This window comes from Ictalurus furcatus, chromosome 5 (assembly GCF_023375685.1).
Source record: "Ictalurus furcatus strain D&B chromosome 5, Billie_1.0, whole genome shotgun sequence".
Taxonomy (NCBI): Eukaryota; Metazoa; Chordata; class Actinopteri; order Siluriformes; family Ictaluridae; genus Ictalurus; species Ictalurus furcatus.
In genome coordinates, this window is record NC_071259.1 from 23,011,406 (window position 1) to 23,037,325 (window position 25,920).

General features: G+C 39.2%; 1 protein-coding gene across 1 annotated transcript in view; it reads left to right on the forward strand.

The window, feature by feature from the left end:
• The window catches only part of agbl4 (AGBL carboxypeptidase 4), a 366,689-nt gene that overhangs the window by 327,505 nt on the left and 13,264 nt on the right, over positions 1–25,920 (forward strand). Inside the window, exons 7-10 of the mRNA XM_053625311.1 lie at positions 2,389–2,478; positions 4,398–4,512; positions 9,245–9,356; positions 20,288–20,440. Coding sequence (XP_053481286.1) covers positions 2,389–2,478; positions 4,398–4,512; positions 9,245–9,356; positions 20,288–20,440 — 470 coding nt within the window. The remainder of the gene's footprint in view (positions 1–2,388; positions 2,479–4,397; positions 4,513–9,244; positions 9,357–20,287; positions 20,441–25,920) is intronic.

A 25,920-nucleotide genomic window follows, 5' to 3' on the forward strand; every position in this document is an offset into this window, starting at 1 on the left:
GAGCATCAGAGTCAGTGAATGTATGGAAATGTGTGTGGAAGGGGTGGAATTTTCTTTCACATCCTGCATGCTGGCCCGAGACACATCTACACACACGTCTACACACACCGTGCCTCCTTTCTAGAGTTGTGCAGCACGCTTCGCAGACTAGAATATTATTCCTGCCTCAAATGTAATCATCCATACTGAATAGGAGACAAAGAGCTGGGGATGTAGTTTAGCATGTCTGCCAATATGATAAAGCTTTCCTCTGCAGCTCCTTGTGTGTGTGCAGGCATGCGGGAGTGTGAGTGTGAGCATAACTATTGTGTTATTTGCCATTGGTCATTATAACATTCTCCCGTTTGCATTGGAGGGATTTTTTTAGCGAGGGTTTTTGTGCTTTCCCCAGCCCGTCCTATAGCTGATAAGCAGATGATTGTGACTGCTGCATGAATTCCTGGGTTTGTAACAATGAAATCGTGAAGCATCAGGTAGAAAAATGAGCTCACCTCACCATGGGTGGAAGCATATCAGCATTTTAAAAAGGACTTTTTGTTGAGCATCTGCTCCCTACTGCTTTATTAGGCTGAATAGCATTCTATGCTGGGTATACACCAAGTCCCTGTTGCAGAGGTACCTGGTTCCTTTTACGCATTAAAATTCATATATAAAACAGGCAAGGTGAGGATAGGGATACAAAAACGCATGAACGGAATACCGAGGGGAAAAGAACTCTGGCCCATTATTGCATCCAGAGGGCGAGGGCCACCAGAAATTTAATTTGAGCCATCACAGAAGCGTCTTGTCCTTGGTTTGATGGGGACACTGGATCACCATGCCGTCTCTTTCTTTTTGTCTTTTTCTCTCTAGCTCTCTCTATCGAATCATTTCAAACACAGATCTGTGTACCAGATCCCAACTAACAAACCTTGGGTTTTATTTTTAATTGAGCTCATTTGTTATATAACACCAGTGTATAACTGATTTGGTTGATTAGGCTCTGTTTGCTCTCAGTTGTTATTTTCATGGTGGAAAATATACACACCTGCACTGATGAGGGTGGAGTAGTACAACTAGGTGGGAACATTCAAAATCTGCCACTGCAATGGTAATTTCAAGCCCACTTTCAAATTTTCAAATTCCATTACCATCTGCCAGGACCCCCGTGTTAACACAAACACAAGGCCAAAACTGTATTTTTTGTCCTTATAACCCAGTTTTTTGGATGCACTCTATTGTATGTCAAGCCATTACTTTCAACCAATGGTCTGAATTATATTATTTTAACAAATAAGAACAAACTCAGTTGTAGTGATAAAGAACATCCTATATTTAAACATATTAATAAAAAATAACCAACAGAACTAATCAAACGCCAGACTCACCAAATTCATTGTCTTAATAGAGACAACAAATTATCCAGTATAAACATTATTCCTTAGGCAGTCTCACATATAAGTGAAAGAAATGACTGCAATTCGGCGAGTATTTCGAAACAGGTTTCTAAACCCAGCTCGGCTTCTGTAGCAGAACCTCTGTTTCGGTTTATATAAATCGCACGCATTTATGTAATTATTTAGCTAAGGGCAGCTCTTTGGACCAGAGAGAGCTAGGTCAGAAAGAAAAGGGTTGTTTTTTATTTCATTTACACTTTCAGGTCTGATTTGTGAGGTGATGAAAGTTGATGATGAAAACAGAATGTTTAAAGAAAAATGGACAGAGATGTATGAGTTTATTCCTCCCACTTTACATTAAAAACAGCTGTGTTTAGGCTATCAGTTCAGACGAGAGGTGTGCATTGCAACAAGAAAAATATGGGAGCGGGCAGTTTTTACTTTAATACAGGTGGTCTGATATGAAGTTTGTGGGACAACGAATGGCCACGTTGCTTGCACAGTATTTAACACATTCATTCATACATTTTCAGTAACTACTTTATTCTGGCTTTGAATATTCAATTTGATTCATAGTGGTGTAAATTAGCCTAATGACATGTTTATATTTTGGGAAATAGAGCCAAATAATGCTGTCATTTAACATTGTGAACAAGTAGAGTCATTAATACAGGGGGGTCGGGATATAAATAAATTGTCATATGCACACATCTTTATTTCATGGAGTCCATGCTGATAGTCTAAACTGGTAACTAGTTATAGCCATTTTAATTAATCATTAATGGTACAGCATCATTCGGTCATGTTAGTTGCTTATCCAGACTTTTGTTAAAAAAGGAATGTTCTATAGTTGGACCTTTAGAAATGTAATATGCCATAATTACAAACAATGACAATTCTGCCTTAAGACATATGGCTTCTAACTGCACACATACCTGCTGAGACTAAACTCTGCACGTGTGTGTGTGTGTGTGTGTGTGTGTGTGTGTGTGTGTGTGTGTGTGTGTTGCAGCTAACCTGAGCCCAGAACGAGAGAAACGTGTGGTTTTCCTCACAGCACGTGTTCACCCAGGAGAATCACCTGCTTCTTTCATCTGCCAGGGTAAGACCCTTGTCTCCTGGCCTACACACACACACACACACACACACACACACACACACATACACAAAGTAGCTGACTATAATTTTCTTCTATCAGGCTGTGTTCTTTAATCTATGGGTCTGGGTCTTGTGAGGGTCAGTACTGGGATGGTTCGATGGGAAAAGTCTGAGCAGGTTTAAGGAACATCTGAGACAGAATGACCTTTAGCGGTCACTTAAATCTTCGGATACAAATCTTATAATATCACACATATTGTACACACGCATGCATGTTTGTCCTTTACTAACCTTGTGAGGACCTTCCACTGACATAATTATTAATGTAGGTAATTAATGCTACACCTACACCTAAATCTACAACCTAAATGTAACCTTAACCTTAGTAAACAAAATGAAACCCGTTGGCTCTTTTAGTTTATTTATTTAATTAATTTAAATAAAAGCTTCAGTTTTCCTCATGGGAACCAGCAAATGTCCTGACAAGGTTAAGAAAGTCAGATACCATACCCCCCACCCCGCCCACCACTACCACACACACACACACACGCACACACACACACACTAACTCTGTGAAGCTGCCCCACTCAATCACCACATTACACCATCAATCACAAATCCATGACAAAACTAATGGATGCAGTTTTTCCCACAATACAGACTTTCTTGACCTACTCTTTCTGTACACTTGTGTAATTACATCCTGTTAAACAGTGTTCTCATAAATACAAAAGAGACTAATTTTAAAGGCCTGAACATCTCTGACTTTGGAGGTTTCTGTGTGGGTAATTAGGAAGTTAAGCACTATTGTAATTTAGGAGAGGGCTGACACGGATAACGGTAGTCTGGTCACGATAATGCTTTCAAACCACCTGCCTTGCCACCTCAATGTGACTTTCAGACACACACACACACACACACACACACGCGCGCGCACGCGTGCGCACACACATACACACACATACGCACGTGTGCACGCACACACACACACATGCCCACACACACACATGCCCACACACACACACACACACATACACACACAGATGTGCATGAATAAATCCAGGAAGTCCAAGCAATTAGACGGAGCACTGGTGTGGCCTCTATAGCTCCCTCTCTTTCTCTCTCTCTGTCTGACTCTCTCCTCCGTGCCACATTGACTCAATTAAAGAGCTTGTTATGCCTCCATTAGCGGTAATGAGCAGGACAGAATGGGCATGGGGAAGAGGAGAGGCATGGGGTCATTGCTCTTTCCCTCCCTCTTTCTCTCTCACTATCTACCTATCCCTCTCTCTTTGTGTGTCTCTTATTTACCTGTCAATTATTGCCACTCAGCGCAGGGCAAATGAAAACACGAGTGACTGCCAGCACTGACCCACACCACCCAGCTCCGCCCTTCCTCTTTGTCAGCTCTTCGTCTGATCATAAACTGGATTCTCTCTGCCTTCTTGTGTTTCACCTAACGTACTTAGTATGACCTCTAGTTCTTAGCTGCTTAACTCTTAACTCGCTCTTTTCTGTTTTTCTTTCTAGATCCCTGTGTTTTTATCTTGCCTTTATTCATTCTATTCTGTTTGTATCGACTGAAGATGGATATCTCAGATTTCCTCTCTGATTTTATAATGGACCTGCCTATCCTTTTAATCAGCTTTCTGTCCTTTTTCCCGCTGGCATGAATGTCTTTGAAAGTTGAACTGTGTGTATGTGTGGAGATATACCGTATTTGTGTGTTGCACCTTAAATAGAAGTCATGTGAATGTTGTGCAGGAGGAAAAAAAAAACAAAAATGGAACTTATTTCAGGTCTTCTAATTATAATGGTTGTCCCAATTCTAATGAACATGTTTAGTTTTAGTGAGAAGTAGTAACTATTTTATTTCTGTAACTTTTTTTAGTATTCATCTCTGGAGTGTGCATGTCTGTGTAGGTGTTATCGACTTCCTGGTGAGCCAGCACCCTGTGGCACAAGTCCTGCGTGATCATGTGGTCTTTAAAATCGTACCCATGCTCAACCCTGATGGTGTGTACCTGGGCAACTACAGGTGAGGAACTATAACCGCAGTCACAATATGGTGCAGTTCATGATACACATTCACATTTGGCATATACTGTAGATGTGATTCGTTTAATAAGCGGTGATGCAGAGTCACTCTGAATCTCCTGAACTTTCCAACTGCTTTTTAAACTTCACCATCCAGAAAGATCAGCTCAGTGCACGCTATCTGCATAAGCTGCATTTTAGCAAGGGACTTGTGTGATTATGTGCTTATAAGAAAGGTTCTGTTCAGTGAACCCAGATCTCTGTGATGGATTAAGAGCTGGATAGTGCTGGTGCTGCCGTGGCGCTGAAGTATAAGAGTCAGGGTGTATGGGGCAGGAAGCAGTCTAATGCTGCTAGATGTGTGTGGTGGGGGCTGGAGAGGAACAACTGCGTTATATGTCTGCAGATCTGGCACTTTTCTTTATTACTCTTGCATTCAAGTGAACTTGTATGTTACGTTTTTTATGATTCATGCTTTCGATGGTGTGCGTGTATGCATGTGGGATCAGGCTGTGCTCTAGAAAGGGCTATTTACAATGATCTAAGAACAGCTTACCTTTGCCAAACGCTGACATTTTTCATAATAATAGACACTAGGAAGCAGATCCATCATCGTCCATCAACAGCACGGCAAAGCTAGCGAAATGTCCTGTGCTGCGTGAGCATGCTGCCGACATCCATAGAAGTGACAGATATTTAAAGATGATATATCCAAACTTACACCAGAAGTCTGTATCAGGACGTTACTGTGAGTTCTGGAAGAACACACCCAACGCTAAGCTGGGCTGCAGTCACTCGGTCACTGCGAGCATCCTCTCTACTCTTCATTCCAAAATTGCCTTTTACTTAATGATGGTGACTGCACTGAATACCAATAACCTGCTGTGTACTGTCACAGACCTAGAAAAAAGGGCATCACTGACTGCCATCTGGTGTCAGCCAGGCTGCACTGCAGAGGCACAGTGAGAGAGGCAGCGATTGACCCCTCTGAGATGGTGACAGGGGGTCAAGTGGGGCTTAAACATGGCATAAATGAATAAGAGTTGATGAGGGAAGTATTGGTGCAGGATGAGTGACAGGTGAATCCCTCTCTCTTTTGCATACATTCTCACACTCCATCACACATTTGCTGTCTCAGCAGTATGGCTGCATCTGGTGAGAGAGAGAGAGAGAGAGAGAGAGAGAGAGATCAGATGCAGAGAGGAACACAGGATCAATCCTTGCTGACTAGGGGATTAGTGATGTTGTGCAGGCTAGGGCACTGACTCAGATTGCCGCTCAAAGTCATGGATCCTCTACTTCAGCTCAATAGCACCCACTAAAGCCTTCACTGGGACATCTGTCACTCTGTCCCTCCATCTGTCTGCAACTTCTAGAGCAGCAGAGAAGTCTTCTATTGCCATGGGTCTGTTCATACCTGTTGGGCAGCATAGTGCCTAGGAGCCTGGCATACTTGTGTGGGTTTTTGCACTTGAGTGTTTTATATAGTTTTGAAACAGCAGTGTATCTCTTTTACCTGGTATACATCAAGGACTAATGCTTGGCTCCCTCCTCTTCTCACTGTATACCTAGTTAGGTGCATTTATCTATAGTGTCCAATCTGGAAGTTAGCATCAACCTGGTTCTCTCAACAAAAAGCCAATAGGATTTTCCCATTGGCTTTTGGACTATTGCAGAAAATAAGCTCTGTGACCAATAAAAGTTAAACACGTTTTGTTCATCAAAATAATCTTCACAAATGAACACAACTTTCAGGAATTTTGAAGCCTAACTACAATCGGCAGAATTATAAACCTAAAATTAGTCTATAAACGAACTACACCATGGTCACATGACTTCACCATCACCACCACTAAGTTTTATAGTACTACAAATTGGAAAAATAACACTACAGTTGGGCAAGAGTGTGAGTATAAACACAAAGAGGCTGTAGTAGAGGAGTTTTCCTGTTCAGTTTGATGATGTGTGATGACGTCTAATGTCCAATCTAATGTCTAATTGTTAGCAACCGCTTTTTTCAAGACACGTAAAAGCTTAACAAAATCACAAGTGAGGTATTACTGATGTATTTTATGTCATAGAATAAAATGTGAAAATATCTTATGCTTATGTTAATCACAGACCTTATTTCAGGCATGTAATCAAAAACCCATTGACTTTGGGACCATGGAACCGGAAGTGCTAAAATGCTAACTAATTTCTGGGATTTAGGACTCATTTTTGCAGCACTCTATTGGAGTTCTACAGAAATGGGAAAGAGAAATAACTTATACTTTGTGTACTTTTTACAGTGTTGAGATTGACTAATGAAAGAAAACAGCTAGTTAAATATGCATATTTTTATGTAATCCTTGGAACCATGTAAACCTTACTTAAAATATTAATATAAGATTTTATGTGTGACAATTATTACCACAGTAGTAAATCTCACGCCAATATTTTTATTTTTTTTACCAGAGTATAGCATATCTCACTCTCAGTACAGATATATCAGCTTGGATGAAGGATTACAAGCACAAACAGATACGGTTTCTAATTATCCTGGGGAGTTCCCCAGTCAATAAATAATCACCATCAAATTTGGTTTCTACAAATCAACAACCATCTTGCCTTTTCTTACCTTGCCCAGTCTTGCAGGTTTTCTCTGTATAATATTAGAATAATCAGACTGTGCCTTGACAGAATGTGCAACACAACTCTTCATCCATTCACTCATCATCTGACAGCTTGACTACTGCAACGCTATACTGGCCATCTTGCACTTTTAAACTACCTGAGATTACTTGAAAGGTGACAGGACATCTGGTCTCCAATCAAACAAAGTCTAAACATTATGTCCCTCTTCATCTCATGATAGTAACTTCTTGTAGCTGTTTGCAACAAGTTACAGTGATGCATGATACTGACCTATAGAGTAATCAGAGTAACTTGTCAGGGCCTACAAGTCTATAATTGTGATACCATAGAGGAGCAGTGTCATGATTTAGAGGCGGAGATGGATGCAAGTGCAGATAAAGAGTTTAATAACAATGAAAACAAACACAAAAGAAGCTATGAACACATGGCAAAACACTAAGGCAAAGAAAAGCCATGAAATAAAGACCCTGAACCCTGTGACAGAAACAACAGCAGAGAAAGACAAACGCAACACAGTCAGTGTAGTGCAAACTGTTGCTATAAATACCCATAAGTGCTCGTTAACAAGAAATAAGTTCAGGTGGTCATGTGACATCATGGTGTGGTGCAGTGGTGCAGGGAACTGTAGTCCGGATTTCCCTCCGGGATATCCATGACAAGCAGACCAGTGTTCTTCATCCAGGAGACATGTATCTGGAACATGTATCTCTTCCACAAGCACCCAAAAATTGATGCAGAAAATCTCTCGAGTGTGGAAATGTGTTTATGTCTATCAAGATGTGTTCTTTTCTATGTATGTGATTATCTTTTAATGTAAACAAATGTACCACATGTTTACTCAGCTGTATACTGTAATGATTTATAAACCTATCTGGTGTCACCCAGAGCAGGATGTTTTCCCTTTTGAGTTCTCTCAAGGTTTCTTCCTTATGTCATCATAGGGAGAATTTTCTTGTCACTGTTTCCTCTGACTTGCTCATTAGGAATCTAAATCTACATCCAGATTTCTGTAAAGCTGCTTTGTGACAGTGTTTGTTGTTAAAAGCTCTATACAGATCAAATTGAATTTGACTGATGTCATTGATATTTGAGATGCACCGATACTACATTTCTCAGCCGATACCGATAGCCGATTATTCAGAGTGATATCGGCCGATACCGATAACCGATACCGATAGTTCCGCCTTTTATGCCTTCTTTTAAATTAATAATAATTAATTCCCCAATTCTGAAAGAAATGCAAATAAAAACTTCTCTCCATTTCAACAAGTTGTTCCACAGTAACTGGTCTCATAAACAGAAAACACATTACTCTAATTAACATTAACACATTAAATAAATTCTGAAGATTAAAGTAAGATTTCTTAACTTATTGAATGTTATTAATTCATATTGAAAGAATTAACTGACTGAAATCTAAAAAAAACCTCATGCTAGTCTCACATTCACTCACCACAAACAAAAGCATTTCTACTTCATCATTGAACATCAAACTGGTAATATATAATATAAACTTTTTTTGATGATGTTAACTCATATTAACATTAACTGGATATGAAATATACTACTGTACAAAAATATTTTTCTGGGCAATATATACTTTTTTGTCGACTCATCTTCATTTAAATCCTTCAACGTGTACTGCCGCTTTAATTCAGCTCGAGCAGCGCAACAATAAAAATAAAAATTGACTTGACACTGAAACTCCGGCTTCACTGCTGCAGCATCCTATGTAAAAGCACTCATTCATTAACAAGCACACCGAAAAAAATACGCACTGCTTCTGCTCTGCTGGAGCATGTGGTGTAAAATTTTAGCAGTGCAGAGCTTACAAACTGCAGTTTTGTCCTCACCCAATTCAAAGTAATTCCACACAAGAGACATCTTCTGTGCATCTTCTTTGCTTCTGGTGAGCTCTGCAGACATTGTATCATTGTTGAGTACTCTTTGTTGAAGTACTGCTGATACTGCCATGTTAGAAAGTAGTGCTTATACGAGCAATTGGAGCGGATGATCTCAGGCAGGCAGTGTAGGCCTTTGTTTGCAGAGGCTTAGTTGTTTGTTTACTCACCTTGTTTACTTGCTTCTTCGTGCAGGTGCTCACTGATGGGTTTTGACCTGAACCGCTATTGGCAGGACCCATCCCAGTGGGCGCATCCCACTCTACATGCTGTCAAACAACTCATCATCCAAATGAACCAAGATCCTGTAAGTAACAGCTGAAACACAAACACATATACATACAGTGGGGTCCAAAAATCTGCAAATTATATTATTGAGAAAAACTTGAGAGAAAAGTAGAATCTTTTAAATATTTACATGAATTTCAGAGTTTCTTAGTATTTGGTACGTGCCCTTTTTGCTTTAATAACAGTGTGCACTCAAGCTGGCACTGACACCACAAGTTTCTGCAAAATTTTATGGTCCATTTTAGATCAAATCCATCTGAGTGTCATCTGAACACATGCTTCAATAGAAGAGATTAGACTTGAGGAAAATATGACCAAAGCAGTTAACATGGTCAATATCACTAATTTGCTTACATTTAAATAGCGACCTAGAAATAGTGCAGAAGATATTGAACCTTCTGTTTATTTCCCATTTTTAATTAAATAAAAATGGTCTCAGTCTTTTGGACCTCACTGTACACTGAATATTCACACAATTGTACTGATGTCTTTTAACCCAGCATTCATAATATATTGGCAGGACTCATTTGTCCATTGGCAAAGAAGATAGTGCTTTGATATACTCTGGCATATACCATGATTATCAAATCCATATACTAAATGTCTGTTCAAGCAATACATTTCTTTTATATCATTTTGAATCAGAGTGCACTAGCTCTTTGTGATATATGCAAGGTATTTAAAAAAAAAAAAAAAAAAAAACGAATTGACCTGAATGTGATGTGTATTCATTGAGACAAAGACCCTTGCTAAAAGCGCTATACCAAATAAAACTGATTTGAATTGAAACTGAATATTCCAAAAGCTTAATTCAGTGTTTAAAACTCTGCATTTGCCCCATGCTCATTACACTAACACTGTGGGAACTTTGACTCAGCAGCTTTCTGTAGGTGTATTTGTGTATCTGTGAGGGGCGATTTCAAACCTCTCTCGGCCAGGAGCGTCTCCCCTTGATTTTCTTCTCTATACCCGTTTGCACATTGTTTGAGTTCAGAGCCATCTGTTCTGGCTGGGTGTTAATTATAGCTAGAAAGTGAGTGAGGTGTGTGATTAGTGAAGGTCAGCGGCTGTCCTGGGAATGGCCTGCCCTTTGCTGCTCTTTCACATCCTGATAAGAGCAGGATTGTCGGTGAGCGGAACGAGGCCACGCAACGGGCCTTAACCTTTTCCCTCAGCGCTGACACGCTGATCGATGGGATCCTTCAAAGCAGAGCAAGCTGTCCATGTCCCTCACACACTACGTACACACATATACACACACACAAACCTATTTTCACTTACCCATATACTTAATCCACAACTCACTTGCCCTTCACTGTATGTTCACTGAAACGCATATGAGGCCACAAGGGAGATTTTTATATATGGTAAGTAATTAATAAAACTTTAAATAGGTGTTTCTATACTCAGAAAGGGAACAAATTAGCAGAGCTAACTTATGTGTAAATGTAGAAGATGTCAGTAGTGAGGGGTTAACAGGGTGTGGTCCTTGGTGATGGTGACTGAAGGAGGCCAGCTTGCATATTGTTTATGGAGAGACGTATTTGACCATTGTCAGTTCTGGGTTACGCACGCATACATATAGTCCAAACTGTTTCTTATCTACAACAGTAATTCTTGGGCTCTCCCAAGCTCCCTCACACCCACAAACACATACACACACACACAACCTCTTGTGTCATACTGGCAGTGCCTTTTTCTCTGGTCGATGACATTAGAAGCAGGATTCTGTTTAAACTCCCAAACGTAGGGCCAACATTGTGTCATGTGGCTGAACCATTTGCTCACTGGCTACACTGTACATCCTGCCATCCCACACCGCTACACAAACAAGCATCAGACTAACACAAACTGAGGCAACACAGACAAAGCTAACTTATGTTAACACATATTCACTAAGTGAAGATGTTAATTACATACAAATTCCCCAGCTGTGAATAATAATAATAATATATTATAGCTCATTTACTGTCACGATTCGTATTTAAAGTTTTGTTGGTGAAGTATTCAAATTTGATTGGCATTTGCAGCATTGTTTCATTGGTGGGTTTTAATAATATGATATTTTCTCTTATTAATACATAGAGTGTCTGAAATGAATTTATTCTGTCTAAGAAACAAAACAAAAAAAACCTTGGACATTCTTGCTGAAAGTCACCCAGATGCTTTTGAGCAAAAACACTACGCTATTTTACACCTGAATCAGAGCACTGGTCCAGGAAGAAAATAGCTTATAGTCAGTCATGCAGGTAAATATAATCGGTAGCGCAAGACGTTCTTTTCTTTCTTTTTTTTCCCCCTTCTTTTTTTTTAATGGAATAAAGAAACAAATGGGGCTATCTCCTTGGCAAAGCGCCACTTTTCCACCCCATTTATCAAGGGGAGCGAAGGATTCTTTTTTGATTGGCTGATTACTGGGAACATTCATCATGGAAAACATCTCCCCAACAATCTGACAATGCCATTTTGGATAATTTGTTAAAGATGACAAAAGGGACGGCATTGCCATGCTTCATTTCTGACCTTTTTAATATTAGAAAATTAATTTTCCATCTGAAACAAATGTATTAGTTCCTGTCAGGATTAGTGGATGGATATTGCACCTTGAAGCCACTCTTCTTGTGAACTTTCATTTTTATCCTTTCCTTCTCTTCCACTTTATTTCCTCTAGTCATCGTATGTTACATGGTAGACAATGGTAGGGAGGAACTTGCTGTGTGTGTGTGTGTGTTTGTGTGTGTGTGTGTGTGTGTGTGTGTGTGTGTGTGTGTGTGTGTGTGTGTGTGCATGTGCATGCATGTCTTGCGATGTCCTCTGGTGTCAGACACCCATTACTTACCCATCTCAGAGATTTACGAGCAATTTGTGCCTGTCATTGCTAACCTCGAGTTTGTGTCAGCACTATCTGGCCCTTCCTTCCAAAGTGCTCCCACAAGGAAGGTACACATCTCTCTTTCTCTCTTTCTGTGTCTCTGCTTATGGGAATGGCAGAGTGAAGTACGTAGGCCAATGGACTAGCTTTAGGCCAAGTCTGTCAAAGTCTGATCTGTTGTGTTGGGGGAGATGGACTTGCTGAAAAATGGCCTTGTTTGTTTGGTTTTAGTGCCCAGCCTCAGAGTCATTAGCAGCCGACAGATGTAGCTGCTTAGGATGCGCTAACCACACAATGTGGTGCTCGGCACCGTCAAAGTGCCCGTTCAGCTTGATTACGAGTCATCTCCATCTTAAAAAGGGCTAAACAGCTCCATCCATTAGACTGCAGGGCTCAGTGAGGGAGCACGGTGTATCTGTTTATCATCATTCTCTCAATTTTGCACTCTTTACTCAGTCTTTACTCTCACACACTCATGTTCTAGTCAAATTACCCCCAAGTGAAAGTTGAGACTCGAGTCCAATGTCCTTTAGTTGCCACTGAAGTCTGTACTGAAATTACTGAATAATAACGACAACAACAACAACAATAATAATAAGAAGAAGAAGAAGAAGAAGAAGAAGAAGAAGAAGAGCTACCTTAATGATTTGCTTTAAGCTACATTATTATTGTGGTTGGAATACAGTTATTTAGTGTATTTAGTGCATCATGTGTGTAGCCTATTTGTGCAAGACAACTTTTCAAGTCAAAGTCCAAGCTGTGCTTCAATTAATAGAAAAACAAGTTCCAAACAAGTTACAATTCATGAAAGTTATGACTACATTAATACCAAACACCCACCCACCCATTCCAGTGAGATTTAAACCTTATTTTATAGTCTGACCTTTTTTCCAATTACTTTTCCACATTAGCTGTTCCACATTCCTCGTCTTATATTATCGAACCACAAAGATCACTGAGGTCAATCTTTTAACATGGCCAGACTTTGTTTCACCCTTTTATTATAGGTATTGCTGATGCTAAGTGTTTTGTGGTTAAAGACATCAGCTCTTAATCCTGCTTAAATCAGCACAATTGTTTCCCCCATTACAGAGAAGCATGTTGTTTATGGGTCTTAAAGGCCCAGGCTAATTATTATGCTTTAGGTAGATACTCCTTAACTTAATTCTTTGACCTTCTGTTATCTCTTGCACAAGTACATTCACATCCAGTCTGGATCTTTCCTGCACTCAGCCTCACCGAGAATATGATGGACATTATGTTCTATTTCCAAGACATGTTTGAGTATGCAATGCATCAGCGATCAAATCATCTCATGTTTTCATATTCCTAATTTCCTAATTGCCTTTAATTGGCCAATTACAAATTCAAATGAACAAATCTAGAGGCCAGAGACGCATGTTAATTGAACGATCCATCACCGTTAGACCGGTGGAGTATTGTCCGGCTTTGATTGACAGCACATTAGGGCTGCGTGATTGGCAGGCTTTTTGTTGACATTGGGGGCTAGGTAAATGTTGCCTGTGTATCTGTGCAGTTGTCCTTGAACTGAGAATTGGTGCATAGAATTGGTGTTGCTATTTTTCCAATGGGAGGTTCAAGCTACAGTATAGGGGCATGTACGGCTGATCTGAGACCAGTATCTTATTTTATCATGCAGTGATCAAGGTCAATATATAAAAGTAAGGGAAGTCTGCTAAGAGCAAAAAAAATCTTTGAAGCAGCATGGAGATGATGAAGCAGTGGCATTAAGATTTCCAATCTTATTTTGTTAATGGACCAAATCGGCCAAACGAACTGTTTTGGTCAATTAGCACCTCATGCATACAGTCCCATTACACAGCCTGACACGTAAACTCCTTCTCTCAATATGAGAAATAGTCAACGTTGTGTGTGTGTGTGTGTGTGTGTGTGGGTGTGTGTGTGTGTGTCTGCGTGTGTGTGTGTGTGTGTGTGTGTGTGTGTGTGCTTAAGAAAATTCTCCGCCTGTGGGCCAGTCTTGGCTTGTGATACAGGGCGAATGTGCAATTAGAATGCCTTTCACCTCTATTGGACCCTGGGAACCCCTTCAAGGAGCTGATGATGCTTCCCTAATGGTGCCTGGATTTGCCATTCTCTCTCTCTCTCTCTCTCTCTCGTTCTCTCGTTCTCTCTCTCGCTCGCTCGCTCGCTCTCTCTCTCTCTCTCCTTATCTCTCTATTCCTGGCTCTCTCTTTCTCTAGTTGTATCCTCCTCTTTTTTCTCTGTGTGTTGTTTCCCTCTCTTCCTTGCGGGCTCCATCCATCAGGCTGGCATGCAGGCTGCCGCCCCTATCCCAGCCACAATATTTCACCGCCTGCCATCAGAGGCCTGACAGCCCTGCGCTCGCCAGGAAATTGCTTTGGCTGTGAGCAGAATTTCAAGCACCAAGTGCCGCCTGAGTTTTCCCTCCTGCTCTCTCTTTCTCTTTCTCTTTTTCTCTAATTCACCTACTTGTTCTCTTTCTGTTTCCCTCTCGCTCACTCGCTCGCTTGCTCTGCCTGACGACCCCCGGGAGTCGAGGTGAGCTTTGGAATGTTTAATGAGACGAAGGAGGCTTGGCATAGCTGTACTGTACAGAGAGAGAGAGAGAGAGAGAGAGAGAGAGAGAGAGAGAGAGAGAGAAATAGAGAGAGAAAGAGAGAGAGCGAGAGAGAGTGAGAAGTGAAAGGGACAGACAGAAAGAGCAAGCAGGGTGGGTAAAGAGGTAGAGAGGTCAAGGGGAAAAAAACAGAACTCTTGTTCGTCATTGTGTGCAAAACTGGAAACGAGAAAAAAATAGATTAATCCTAAAATACCATCGAAGATGTAGCTCGTCAAATGTTAGTCCTCCAAACATCCCACTCACCAGTGTGATCATGCGTCTCTACAGAAAACTCACATGGAGTCTTTCTCATCTTCTCTCCAAGCAGAAGCTTAATGATGTGGCGGCCATGTTGGAGCTGATGAGCTGTATGCACAGCAGTAGGTTCCTGCACTGCAGTTCCTCTCTCTCCGCTCGGCTGTATGGTGATGTGTATGAATAGTGCGTGGGTGCAGCGGAGGCACATCTGAAGGGTTTTCCTCTCCTTATTCCAGCAGCGCCCCACTAGCACAGCTCTGCTCTTTTCATGGATAAAAGCTGTTTCTCTGATACACACACTTGCAAATTTCTTTTTTGGACTTTTCTTCTCCGCTTATATAAGTATACACATTTTCCATCCTCTGCTCTCTCTCTCTCTCTCTCTCTCTCTCTCTCTCTCTCTCTCTCTCTCTGTCTGTCTGTCTCTCTCTCTTTCTCTCTTTCTGTCTTACAGTCTGTAAATATTCCCTTTCAAGTGACAGCCAACTACTTCCTCACTTACTGGACTATTGTATATGTGCTCTGGGATTTTTTTTTCTCTCTAGTTGCTGACAGTTATTATCGTCCCTTGCTGCAGAGCAAATTAATCATACGTTTTATGATTGAAGCCAGAGTGGTGGCCCTGAGTGCAGATATCGGGGTGTTAGGTTTGCTCGCTGACTAAAGAACATAAATGAATATCTCTCAACCATGCAGTGGTTATTAAACACAGCTTATGAAATGACCAGCAGGAGAGTTGTTGCTGCTCCTTTATAGCATAAAACATGCCTGCTTAGTATTAGTGTGATGGAACTTCAGGTATATCTAAATTTTTTTTAAAAATTAAAAAGTAAGAGTAACTAAGTAAGTGTATAAATAAGAGTATAAATAAGATTTTTAAAAGATTTGCTTTATAATTAAAACAACAGGCAGAAGTGCTTCTCTTACCACTAGCACTTACTATTTATTTATTTTCTTCCTGTCTTTTTTATTGTCATACTGTGCATACATCATCTGGTCTTTTTCTTGTCTTCAACGGTCCAGTTTTGGTGAGTCTGTGCCCACTGTAGCCTCAGATTCCTGTTTTTGGCTCACATGAGTAGAACTCAATGTGGCCTTCTGCTGTTGTAGCCCATCCACCTCATGGTTAGACATGTTATACATTCTGAGATGCTTTTCAGCTCACCAATGTTGTAAATGTAAAGAGTGGTTATTTCAGTTGCTATAGCCTTCCTGTCATCTCAAACCAGTCTGGGCATTCTCCTCTGATCTCTCTCATCAACAGAGACTACTTTTTGCACCATTCTGTATGAACCCTAGAGACAGTTGTGAATGAAATTCCCAGGAAATCAACAGTTTCTAAAATACTCAAACCAGCACATCTGGCAACAGCAACCAAGCCATAGTCAAAGTCAATGGGATCACATTTTTTCACCATTCAGATGAAGCTCTTGACATGCATCTGCATGATTTTATTAATAGCTCTGCTGCTACATCACTGGCTGATTGGATAATTGCATGAGTCAGAAGGTGTACATCTATTCCTAGTAAAGTGGCCAGTGACTATATATATAGCCAAAGGAAAATTCAAGCAACTGCGGTGTACTTCAGCAATAAATGTAGTGGTAGTAATATATTGCAGCGTAGTACACAATTTACAAAAAAAAACAACTACAGGACATTTTCGACAAAAGTCCTTCAATAGCTGTGAAAGCAAAGTGCTTCTGATGCTGTAGGAGGTAAAACTATAGCGGGGAGGTGTTGGGGGGGTTCATTTCAGAATTTTTATGGGAGTGGACAAAATAACAGAGAGAAACTAATAAATAGCCACCCTTTACCTCCAGAAGAGCTTTAAATCCTTCATACAATGCTGTCATATAACTCCTGAATGGTTTGGGGTGAGGTGGAACAATCTTGAAGAAGCAAATCTTCCAATGATTTGAGATAATCCCCTTTGTGCCACTAAAACAGCTCTGACGCCTTGAGGCATGGACTCCACAAGATCTCTGAAGGTGTGCTGTTGTATCTGGCACCAAGACGTTAGCAGCAGATCCTTTAAGTCATGTAAGTTGTAAGGTGGGGCCTACATGGATTGGACTCAATCCATGAGTTGCTCAATCGGATCAAACGTCATCTAGCCATCACAAAATTGGCCCGGATCGCTGAGATCCTTACACTTGCCCATTTTTCCTACTTCCAACACATCGACTTTGAGAACTGACTGTTCACTTGATGTTTAAATCTGATGATTATGAAGGTTGTGGGAGGCACCTGATGTCATTCTGGTGTTCTTCAAACCACTTTTGAATAATTTTAGCAGGATGTATGGGAGCGCACTATCATTCTGAAATATTCTGGAGTGTTTGCACAGTAGGGTGCACCTGATCCTGTAATATAGCCTCACATTTGTTGGCTATGCAAAGCTCTCATTGATTTCCACAAGATGACTGCCCACACTATTATAGATCCCCCACTGTACTTATCAGTTGGCAGCATATATTGTGTGTGAAAGGCATCTTTTGGGTTCCTCCAATCATAAATCCATCTAGATATAGGGAATATGGTGAACGATGATTCATCAGACAGCATTATCTTTTTCCATTGTGCAAGTGCGCAGGTTTGTGTGCCACACACCGAGTTGGGCATCTTCACACACTGGCCTTTGATACAAACTTATTCCAAATGGCAGCCTTGCCATGAATTATTGCATTTTTTTGCTGAAGCTGGGTTATAGACATGCTCATTTAATTTTGTAGTGATTGTTTGGGTTAACAAACCTGTAAATTTCAATTCAATTAAATTCATTTATACTTCACCTAGACTTTGTCACAAAGCAAAGTGTCCAATGTCAGTATGCTTCTTCTTGTCCATGTCTCCTTGTCCTTCTTGTCTTGACATACACTGCCATGAATTTGAGACTGTTTTCATAAAACCTTAAACTAAACAATTTTTTTTTTTTTACTGATGCACCTGCAATTCTAGCACCCACCATCTGGCATCTTTGCAACTCTGTACGAAATCTGTTAGTTACCTCATGTGGCTTCGAAATCTCACATATCAAATGTTAAATGTCAGACCTCTTTTTAGATCTGATACATGCTGTTAGTTGGCAGTCAACCTAATATAACACAACTGTGCAGCTGTGTTTGTAAACATGATTTTGTTTTTGTTTATCTGCTGTTGCCATTAGTTTGTCCACCATCTGTGTACTGTATATCCCATTTTATGTCAGGTTTCTCAGCTTATGTTCTCATAAATACTTTTTTAAGTCTTTATTTGTCACATATACAATGCTGTGAAAAAGTATTTCTGCTGATTTCTTCTATTTTTGTGTATATCTCATACTAAATTGTTTCAGAAATTAAAACAAAATCTAAGATAAAACAAAGGTAACCTGATGAGTAAACAGAAAATACAGTTTTTAAATGCTACTGTTATTTATTGAAGCAAAAACTTATCCATTACCAACTGGGTCTGTGTCAAAATGTATTTGCCCCCATAGTTACTAATTTCCCAAATCTATGAAACTGCATTCATAATGGGGTTCAGCTGGACTAGACGTAACCAGGCCTGATTACTACAAACCCCGTTCAATCAAATCAACACTTAAATAGAACTTTTTCAACAGCATGAAGTTGGTTAAAAGGTCTTACCCAGTAACACACTATGCCTAAAGTGAAAGAAATTCCAGAAATGATGAGGTAGAAGATGATTGAAATACATCAGTCTGGGAAGGGATTCAAAGGACCACAGTGAGAGCCATTATCTCCAAATGGAAAAAACTCAGCACAGTAGTGAAGCTTCCCAGAAGTGGCTGACCTTCCAAAATTCCTCCAAGAGCACAGCAACTACTCATCCAGGAAGTCACAAAAGAGCCAAGGACAATATCAAAGGAACTACAGGCCTCTCTTGCATCTATAAAGGTCACTGTTCATGACTCCATTATCAGAAAGACACTGGAAAAAAATGGCTTCCATGGAAGAGTGGTGAGGTGAAAACCACTGCTAACCCAGAAGAACATTAACGCTCATCTGGATTTTGCCAAAACACACCTTGATGATCCTCAAACCTTTTGGGAGAATGTTCTGTGGGGTGAGGTGTCGAAAGTGGAACTGTTTTGAAGATGGGGTCCCGTTACATTTGGTGTAATCCAAACACAGAATTCCACTAAAAGAACATCATACGGTCAAGCAGGATGGTGGTAGTGTGATGGTGTGGGGATGCTTTGCTGCTTCAGGGCCTGGGTAACTTGCGGTAACTGAGGGTAACATGAATTCTGCCCTCTATCAGAAAATCCTAAAAGAGAATGTTCGGTCTTTAGTCTGTAAATTGAAACTCAAGTGCAACTGGATTATGCAGCAAGACCTAGTCTTAGTCCTAGTCCTAGAAGTAAATGAAAGACTGATCTCCAGTTATCAGAAGCGTTTGGCTACAATTATTGCTGCTACAGGTGGCACAAACATATTTTAAGTTTTTCACATTGGTGATGGGTGTTGGATAACTTTTTTTTTTCCTTCAATAAAATAAAAAAATAATTAAAAACTGTATTGTGTGTTTACTCAGATTGCCTTTGTTTTATGCTGTATTTGTTTGAAGATCTAAAACTATTTAGTATGAGATATACACAAAAACAGAAGAAATCAGGCAAAACTCTTCTTCACAGCACTGTGAAATTCTTTTCTTCTCATATTCCAGTTTATTTGGGGTAAGAGCGCAGGGTCTTATCAGCCATGATATGGCGCCCCTGGAGCAGAGAAGGTTAAGAACCTTACTCAAGTCCCCAACAGTGGCAGCTTAGCCCCAAGCTTCAGATCAGTAACCCAGAGCCTTAAACATTGAACCACCACTGCCCCAAGTCAGTGGTAGTTTTTTATTACGAGCAGTATCCCCTTCCTTTTTACTTTCACTGTCACTCATAGAGAATGTATTTATGTTGTACATTGCACAAGAACCCTTTTCATATAAACACTCACAACTTGTATACAAATGACAGTTTAACTTTAACTTAGCTCTACTCTCTGTTTAGGTGTATACTTTCTCACAGACTAACCCTCTCTATCTCTCTCTCTGTTTCCAATAATAATAGTAATAATAGTAATAAAAATAATGTTAGTACTACTAGTAAATAATAATAATAATAATAATAATAATAATAATTACTATTTACATACTACCTACTGACTTGCTAATGCACTGCTCTCAATTCTCATGAAATTTCTCCAACTACATTTTTCTACAGAAAGTGAGTCTGGAGTTCTACATTGACGTACATGCTCACTCCACCATGATGAATGGCTTCATGTATGGCAACGTGTTTGAGGAAGAGGAGCGTGTGCAGAGACAGGCCGTCTTCCCCCGCCTACTGTGCCACAACGCGCCCGACTTCTCTCTTGTGAGTCTGCGTCACGCTTGACACATTACTATGACTGTTATGACTATTAATAACAGTGAATTATAATTCGGTTCATTAATAAATTAAGTAATTTGTGATTTTTGACCCAAACAACAAGGCAGAAGTTAAGTAAGAGTGTTTTGTAGGAAGTGTTACTGTGATACAAATTAAGTTTGCTAATAATATATGATTTGACTAAACTTTGATTTTTTTCCTTCTTGTGAATCAAAATGTGTGATTTGTTTATAATAAATCATACCAATTATTAGCAAATGTTTCCTATGAAACATATCTGCTCTCCCCACATTTCAGATGGATACATTTTTTTTTCTCTTCACCCTATCCTCATTTAACATTTTTTTTTAAAGTGCAACACTCTCCATAAATTATCTTGTTTTTCATGTTTTTCCTCTAACCTTTTCAGTTTTGCACAGTGAGCTGATAAACAGACTCAATAGTGCTGATGAGTTGTCTATAAGTGTGCGGACACGTCTTTAGCCATTTCTCCACGGACAATCTTTCAGACACATTAGGATCAGCATACTGATGAGGGTGTATTCTCATGCGTGTGTGCTTGTGTGGAAACTGAGGATATAAACTACAGAGGAATAATCTTGGGTTATCCAGTGTTATACCTGTGGTTTCTCACATATTTTGCATGCTTCATGTCAGATACATTTTATCTCACTAATTGTCTTAAAATGTTGAGTAGATATGAACTGGTTACATTTATTCTTGTGTTAAATTAAATATTTGCCAGTCTTGAGAACCATGTTGGAGATATTGTGTATATGGTTTCAAAGGAAATGTGTGAGTATTGCTTAAGATACAGTGAGGTATTCATATTTACTTATTATGTGGAGTTTCTATGCTGCAGAGTTAGCTATCCTTTAAGCTATGTTTCCGCTTTAGTGCTGCATTTGTAGTTCACTGTTTTTTTTTTTGTCAGCGTTGAATTTCTCCGACCTGCATCAATGACCTTCAGAGCTCACACAGTGTGACATTTCGCAGCTGTGCCAGGAGTGTATAGCCAGAGCAATAACCTTTACTGTTCAGTCAGCCATTCAGCAGTTCTTCTCTTCTCTCAGCCATATACAAAGAGCGCTCTGCAGCACACACACTTATTTCAGTCCATGATACACACACACAAATGTCACATTATTTAAGATATGATCTAAATGCTGGCTTGAAAAGGTGAGCAACACTGGTTTTAGTGTGTGTGTCTGTGTGTGTGTGTGTGTGTGTGTGTGTGTGTGTGAGAGAGAGAGAGAGAGAGAGAGAGAGAGAGAGAGAGAGAGAGAGAGAGAGAGAGAGAGTGAGTGAGAGAGTGAGTGAGTGAGTGAGTGAGTGAGTGAGTGAGTGAGTGAGTGAGTGAGAGAGTGAGTGTAAAGATATGTAGTTTAGTATATACTGATCTAATGTTCTTCTGGAGACTTTGACTGTTGCACTTGCTCCTTATTTTTGCAGCAAAACCCAGCAGGTGTCATTGTGTTTTTTTTTGTCTAAAAAGTGGTCTCTTATACATAATATGCTGCTTTCTTTAATGACACATTTTACATAATACAAACATTTTTCTGTAACGTTTAATTTTATGCTAGAAATCTAAATCTTTGAGAATCTAAAATATTTTTGTACTGACTTGATAATGTACAAGACATCAAATAAAAAATCTATAACAACGTTTGAAGTAAAAAAAAAATATAGAGAGAGTGCCTAAGACGTTTGTACAGTATTGTATGTGTGTGTATACACACACTCACACATACACACACACACACATATATATGTATATATATATATATATATATATATATATATATATATATATATATATATATATATATATATATATATATACACACAGAGAGAGAGAGAGAGAGAGAATTCTGACAGTATTGAATTAAAAGAGAAAATTCACAGCATTTAACAATGAAAAGTGTGTAACTGTTGGCAAGATCCTGTGTCATAAGCAGGTCCTGCAGTCCTAGGAAATTAATCAGCTCTGAGCTGGTCCTTCACTTCTTGGCCACATTGCAACACCACTGTCTTGAGTTATTTTACTTATTTATTGTCTTGAGTACAATTTTGCTCCTTGCAGTAGTTGTGCTTATTTTATTTTCAATGTTCCACTGCTTTGTTATATCTCTGAAAAACTCTTCTCTTGTATGAAAATCAATTTTTTTCTTTTTTGTTACATTCAGACCATATAAGATCACTTTCCAATTTTCCTAAATATAATGCTACCCAGAGAAATTATGGTCACTCTACAACATACAGTACTCTCCATTAAAGTTGCAGCTGTCTCCATCATACAGCAAGAGCTGAGCCGCTAGTTTAAATTTAACTGCAATATGATTCAAAGGACAAAGCTAGGAAAATTTGTTAATGGTGTCAAAACAGTGAAAATGTACCACATTAACATTTTAACATTGACAGCCCTGTCATAGACATATTCTAAACATGTAGTCTATTGTATAACGTATACTTGAAGATTCAAGTCATTAAATGTCAAGTATAACAAAAGGTTACTTTTGATATACTACTTCTAAGTATACTTGCATTGTACTATATGCCAAATCACCTATTAAATTACCCCAAAGATGTATTAGTGATAATATCCTAATAAAACATATTTCTGAATATACTTATACAGTATTTACTTCACACTGAATTACAGTATATCAGGTTTTCATGCGAGCAGGCTTTAATTCTGTATCAAATATATTTAGAATACATTTTTACCAAGCATTTTAAATTGTATTTTGAAAAGAGATTATAAACTCCCTTTTACATTAATTAATGTGAACTGATTTGACTGTGCAGCACTCCGGCCAGCACCTATTTATTAATAAATATTTATTAATTAAGCTGACCTGACATGATTCCAGTGAACAATAGTCAGAACAAATCATTTTAAACCCATTTTGTGAGCTCGAGTGGTGCAGAAGTAAATTACACAGCTTGTGGTCGGGAGATAACGAGTCAGAATCCTGGCAATAGCAGAGCAAGCATGTGCTTCCCTGGCAGCATCACATGTCTCAGAAGAAGCACCTTAATTTCCAGATTGGTAGCCTTCATGTGATGGGGAAGAACCTGTGTTGCCAATTCTTTTCAGCGGAAAGAAGTAATGCATGCTCAGAAAGCCAGCAGATGACATCACAGACTAATTTGTATATTCATCAATTCATTGCGTGCATTTGCATATCAAATTACAGATTAGGTTTCAGTATCTGAAGAAGGAAGATTTTCTGAAGAGGTCTTTTGTCACGGCACCACAAACTAACCTTTTATACGTTTACAAAAAACCATATCAAGAATGCAGACAAAAAGAACCAATGGTAGTGATCAGTTAGTAAATAGACATGAATAGAGCCTTATCACCATGCAGCTCTCGCCTGGTTTCCCACTGAAGCTAAGCAGCGTTGAGCCTGGCCAGTACCTGGATGGGAGACCTCCTGGGGAAAACAAAGGGTTGCTTCAGGAAGTGGTATTAGGGAGGCCAACCGGGGGTATTCACCATGTGGTCTGTGTGGGTCCAAATGCACCGTCTTTCAGATGAGGCGTTAAACCGAGGTCCTGACTCTCTGTGGTCATTAAAAATCCCAGGACACTTCTTGTAAAGAGTAGGGGTATTACCCCCTGTCTCCTGGAAAAATTCTTCCCACTGGACCGTATCTATCATGGCCCCCTAATAGTCTCCATTGCTGAATTGGCTACATCACTCTCCTCTCCTCTCCACCAATAGCTGGTGTGTGGTGGGAGTTCTGTCGCATCATCCAGGTGGATGCTACACACTGGTGGGTTTTGAGGAGCCTACCCCCCATACAATGTAAATCTATTATTATTATTATTGGGGAGTAAAGGAATACATATAACTGTGTTACATAATCAGGATACAAGAAAATAGTAACTGTAATCCATTACAGTTACATCAAAAAACAAAGTAATCCGATTACAGGTATGTTCTTTAAAAAATGGAAATACTATCAGGATTACATTTTTAATTTTTTTTCATTTACAACCAAAGAAATTAATCTTTTGACATAACACAATATAGACAGCTGTTTGATTATAGTTCTGGTTCTGGTTGCCAGTCGTGACTCACATGAGCAACCTCCTGGTGCATGCGCAAATACATTTTGCACAAAGTTAATTAGGTAGTAATTAACACAAATTGTTCTCTGAAATGCTTTTGTGATGTAGTGTGATGTACACACATCAGGGACGGTGATCTTTTTTTTTTTTTTTTTTTTTTTTTAATATTAAAACAAATCCAAACATTGAACATTTTAAGCTCCAAAATAAGCTCTAAATAAAAGTATTATAGATCATATTGCTTTTCTTTTGACTTTATTTGCATATGTGACCTTGAAGTCATCCAAAAATAATCAGATTACATTACTTTCATATTGTGATACCTGAATGATGTTACTGATGACATTTTTTATGAAATAATTTGTAACTGTAACGGAATATATTTTTAAAGTAACCTTCCCAACCCTGGACATGAAGTAAATAATTACAGCTGGAATAACTCACTTTTATTACCTGTGAATAAAGTCAAGACAACAGTTAAACAAAGAAGTGTGTGGGTGGGACAAACAGTGATGATCAGTGATTGGATTGAAACAATGGTGATTAGCGATTGGATATTGGAACAATGGTGATAAGTGATTAGTCATTGGGAACAATAGTAATCAGCTATTAGTTGTTGGGAACAATGGTGATCAATGATTGGTTAATGGAAACAACGTTGAACAGTGATTGGTTGTTGGGAACAGTGGTGATCAATGATTGATTTTGGGGGGCAATAGTGATCATGGCCTAGTCATTGGGAATTGTTGCCAGGCTTTTTTTTTTATTTAAAATAACGTCACTAAAGCATTTTATAATTTGCCAAGTTTAGTAACAAAGTCTCTAAGTTGGCATCATTGTTGAGAACTAGCTAGATTTTAAATTCTAAAGTTTAGACTAAATCTTAAATTTTACTCAAAACTTACTTAAGTCAGAATGTATTAATTAGTATTAATTATTATTATATAGCTAGTGTAATAATAGTGTCTTTAAAGTGTTCTTCAGAGTAAATTCAAAACTAAGTATTTGCCATAATGCACATTTTATCACACTAGTACTTAAGTATTGAACTAGTACATGAATAGTATATAAAGTAGTAAACTTCAGTATACTGTGATTTACTGTAAGTACTCATTGTACTACTTATACAGCATATTAAAATGTACTCAAGTATACTATATTTTCATAAAGGTGATATGTGTGTGAGACCGCGGGCAGTTCAGTATCTGGCCTCTTGCCATGCCTCTTTGCCTATTCAGCACCCAGGTCAGGCCGCATGTTGATGAAGCTGTGCCTCTAGGAGAGCCATGTCTCTGCCGTAGCTAGCCACTAGCTAACTTCCCCACTGACACCAGATCAGTCACCTCCACTGCCCTCAGCAAACGCTTACCAGCCATTCGAAATGA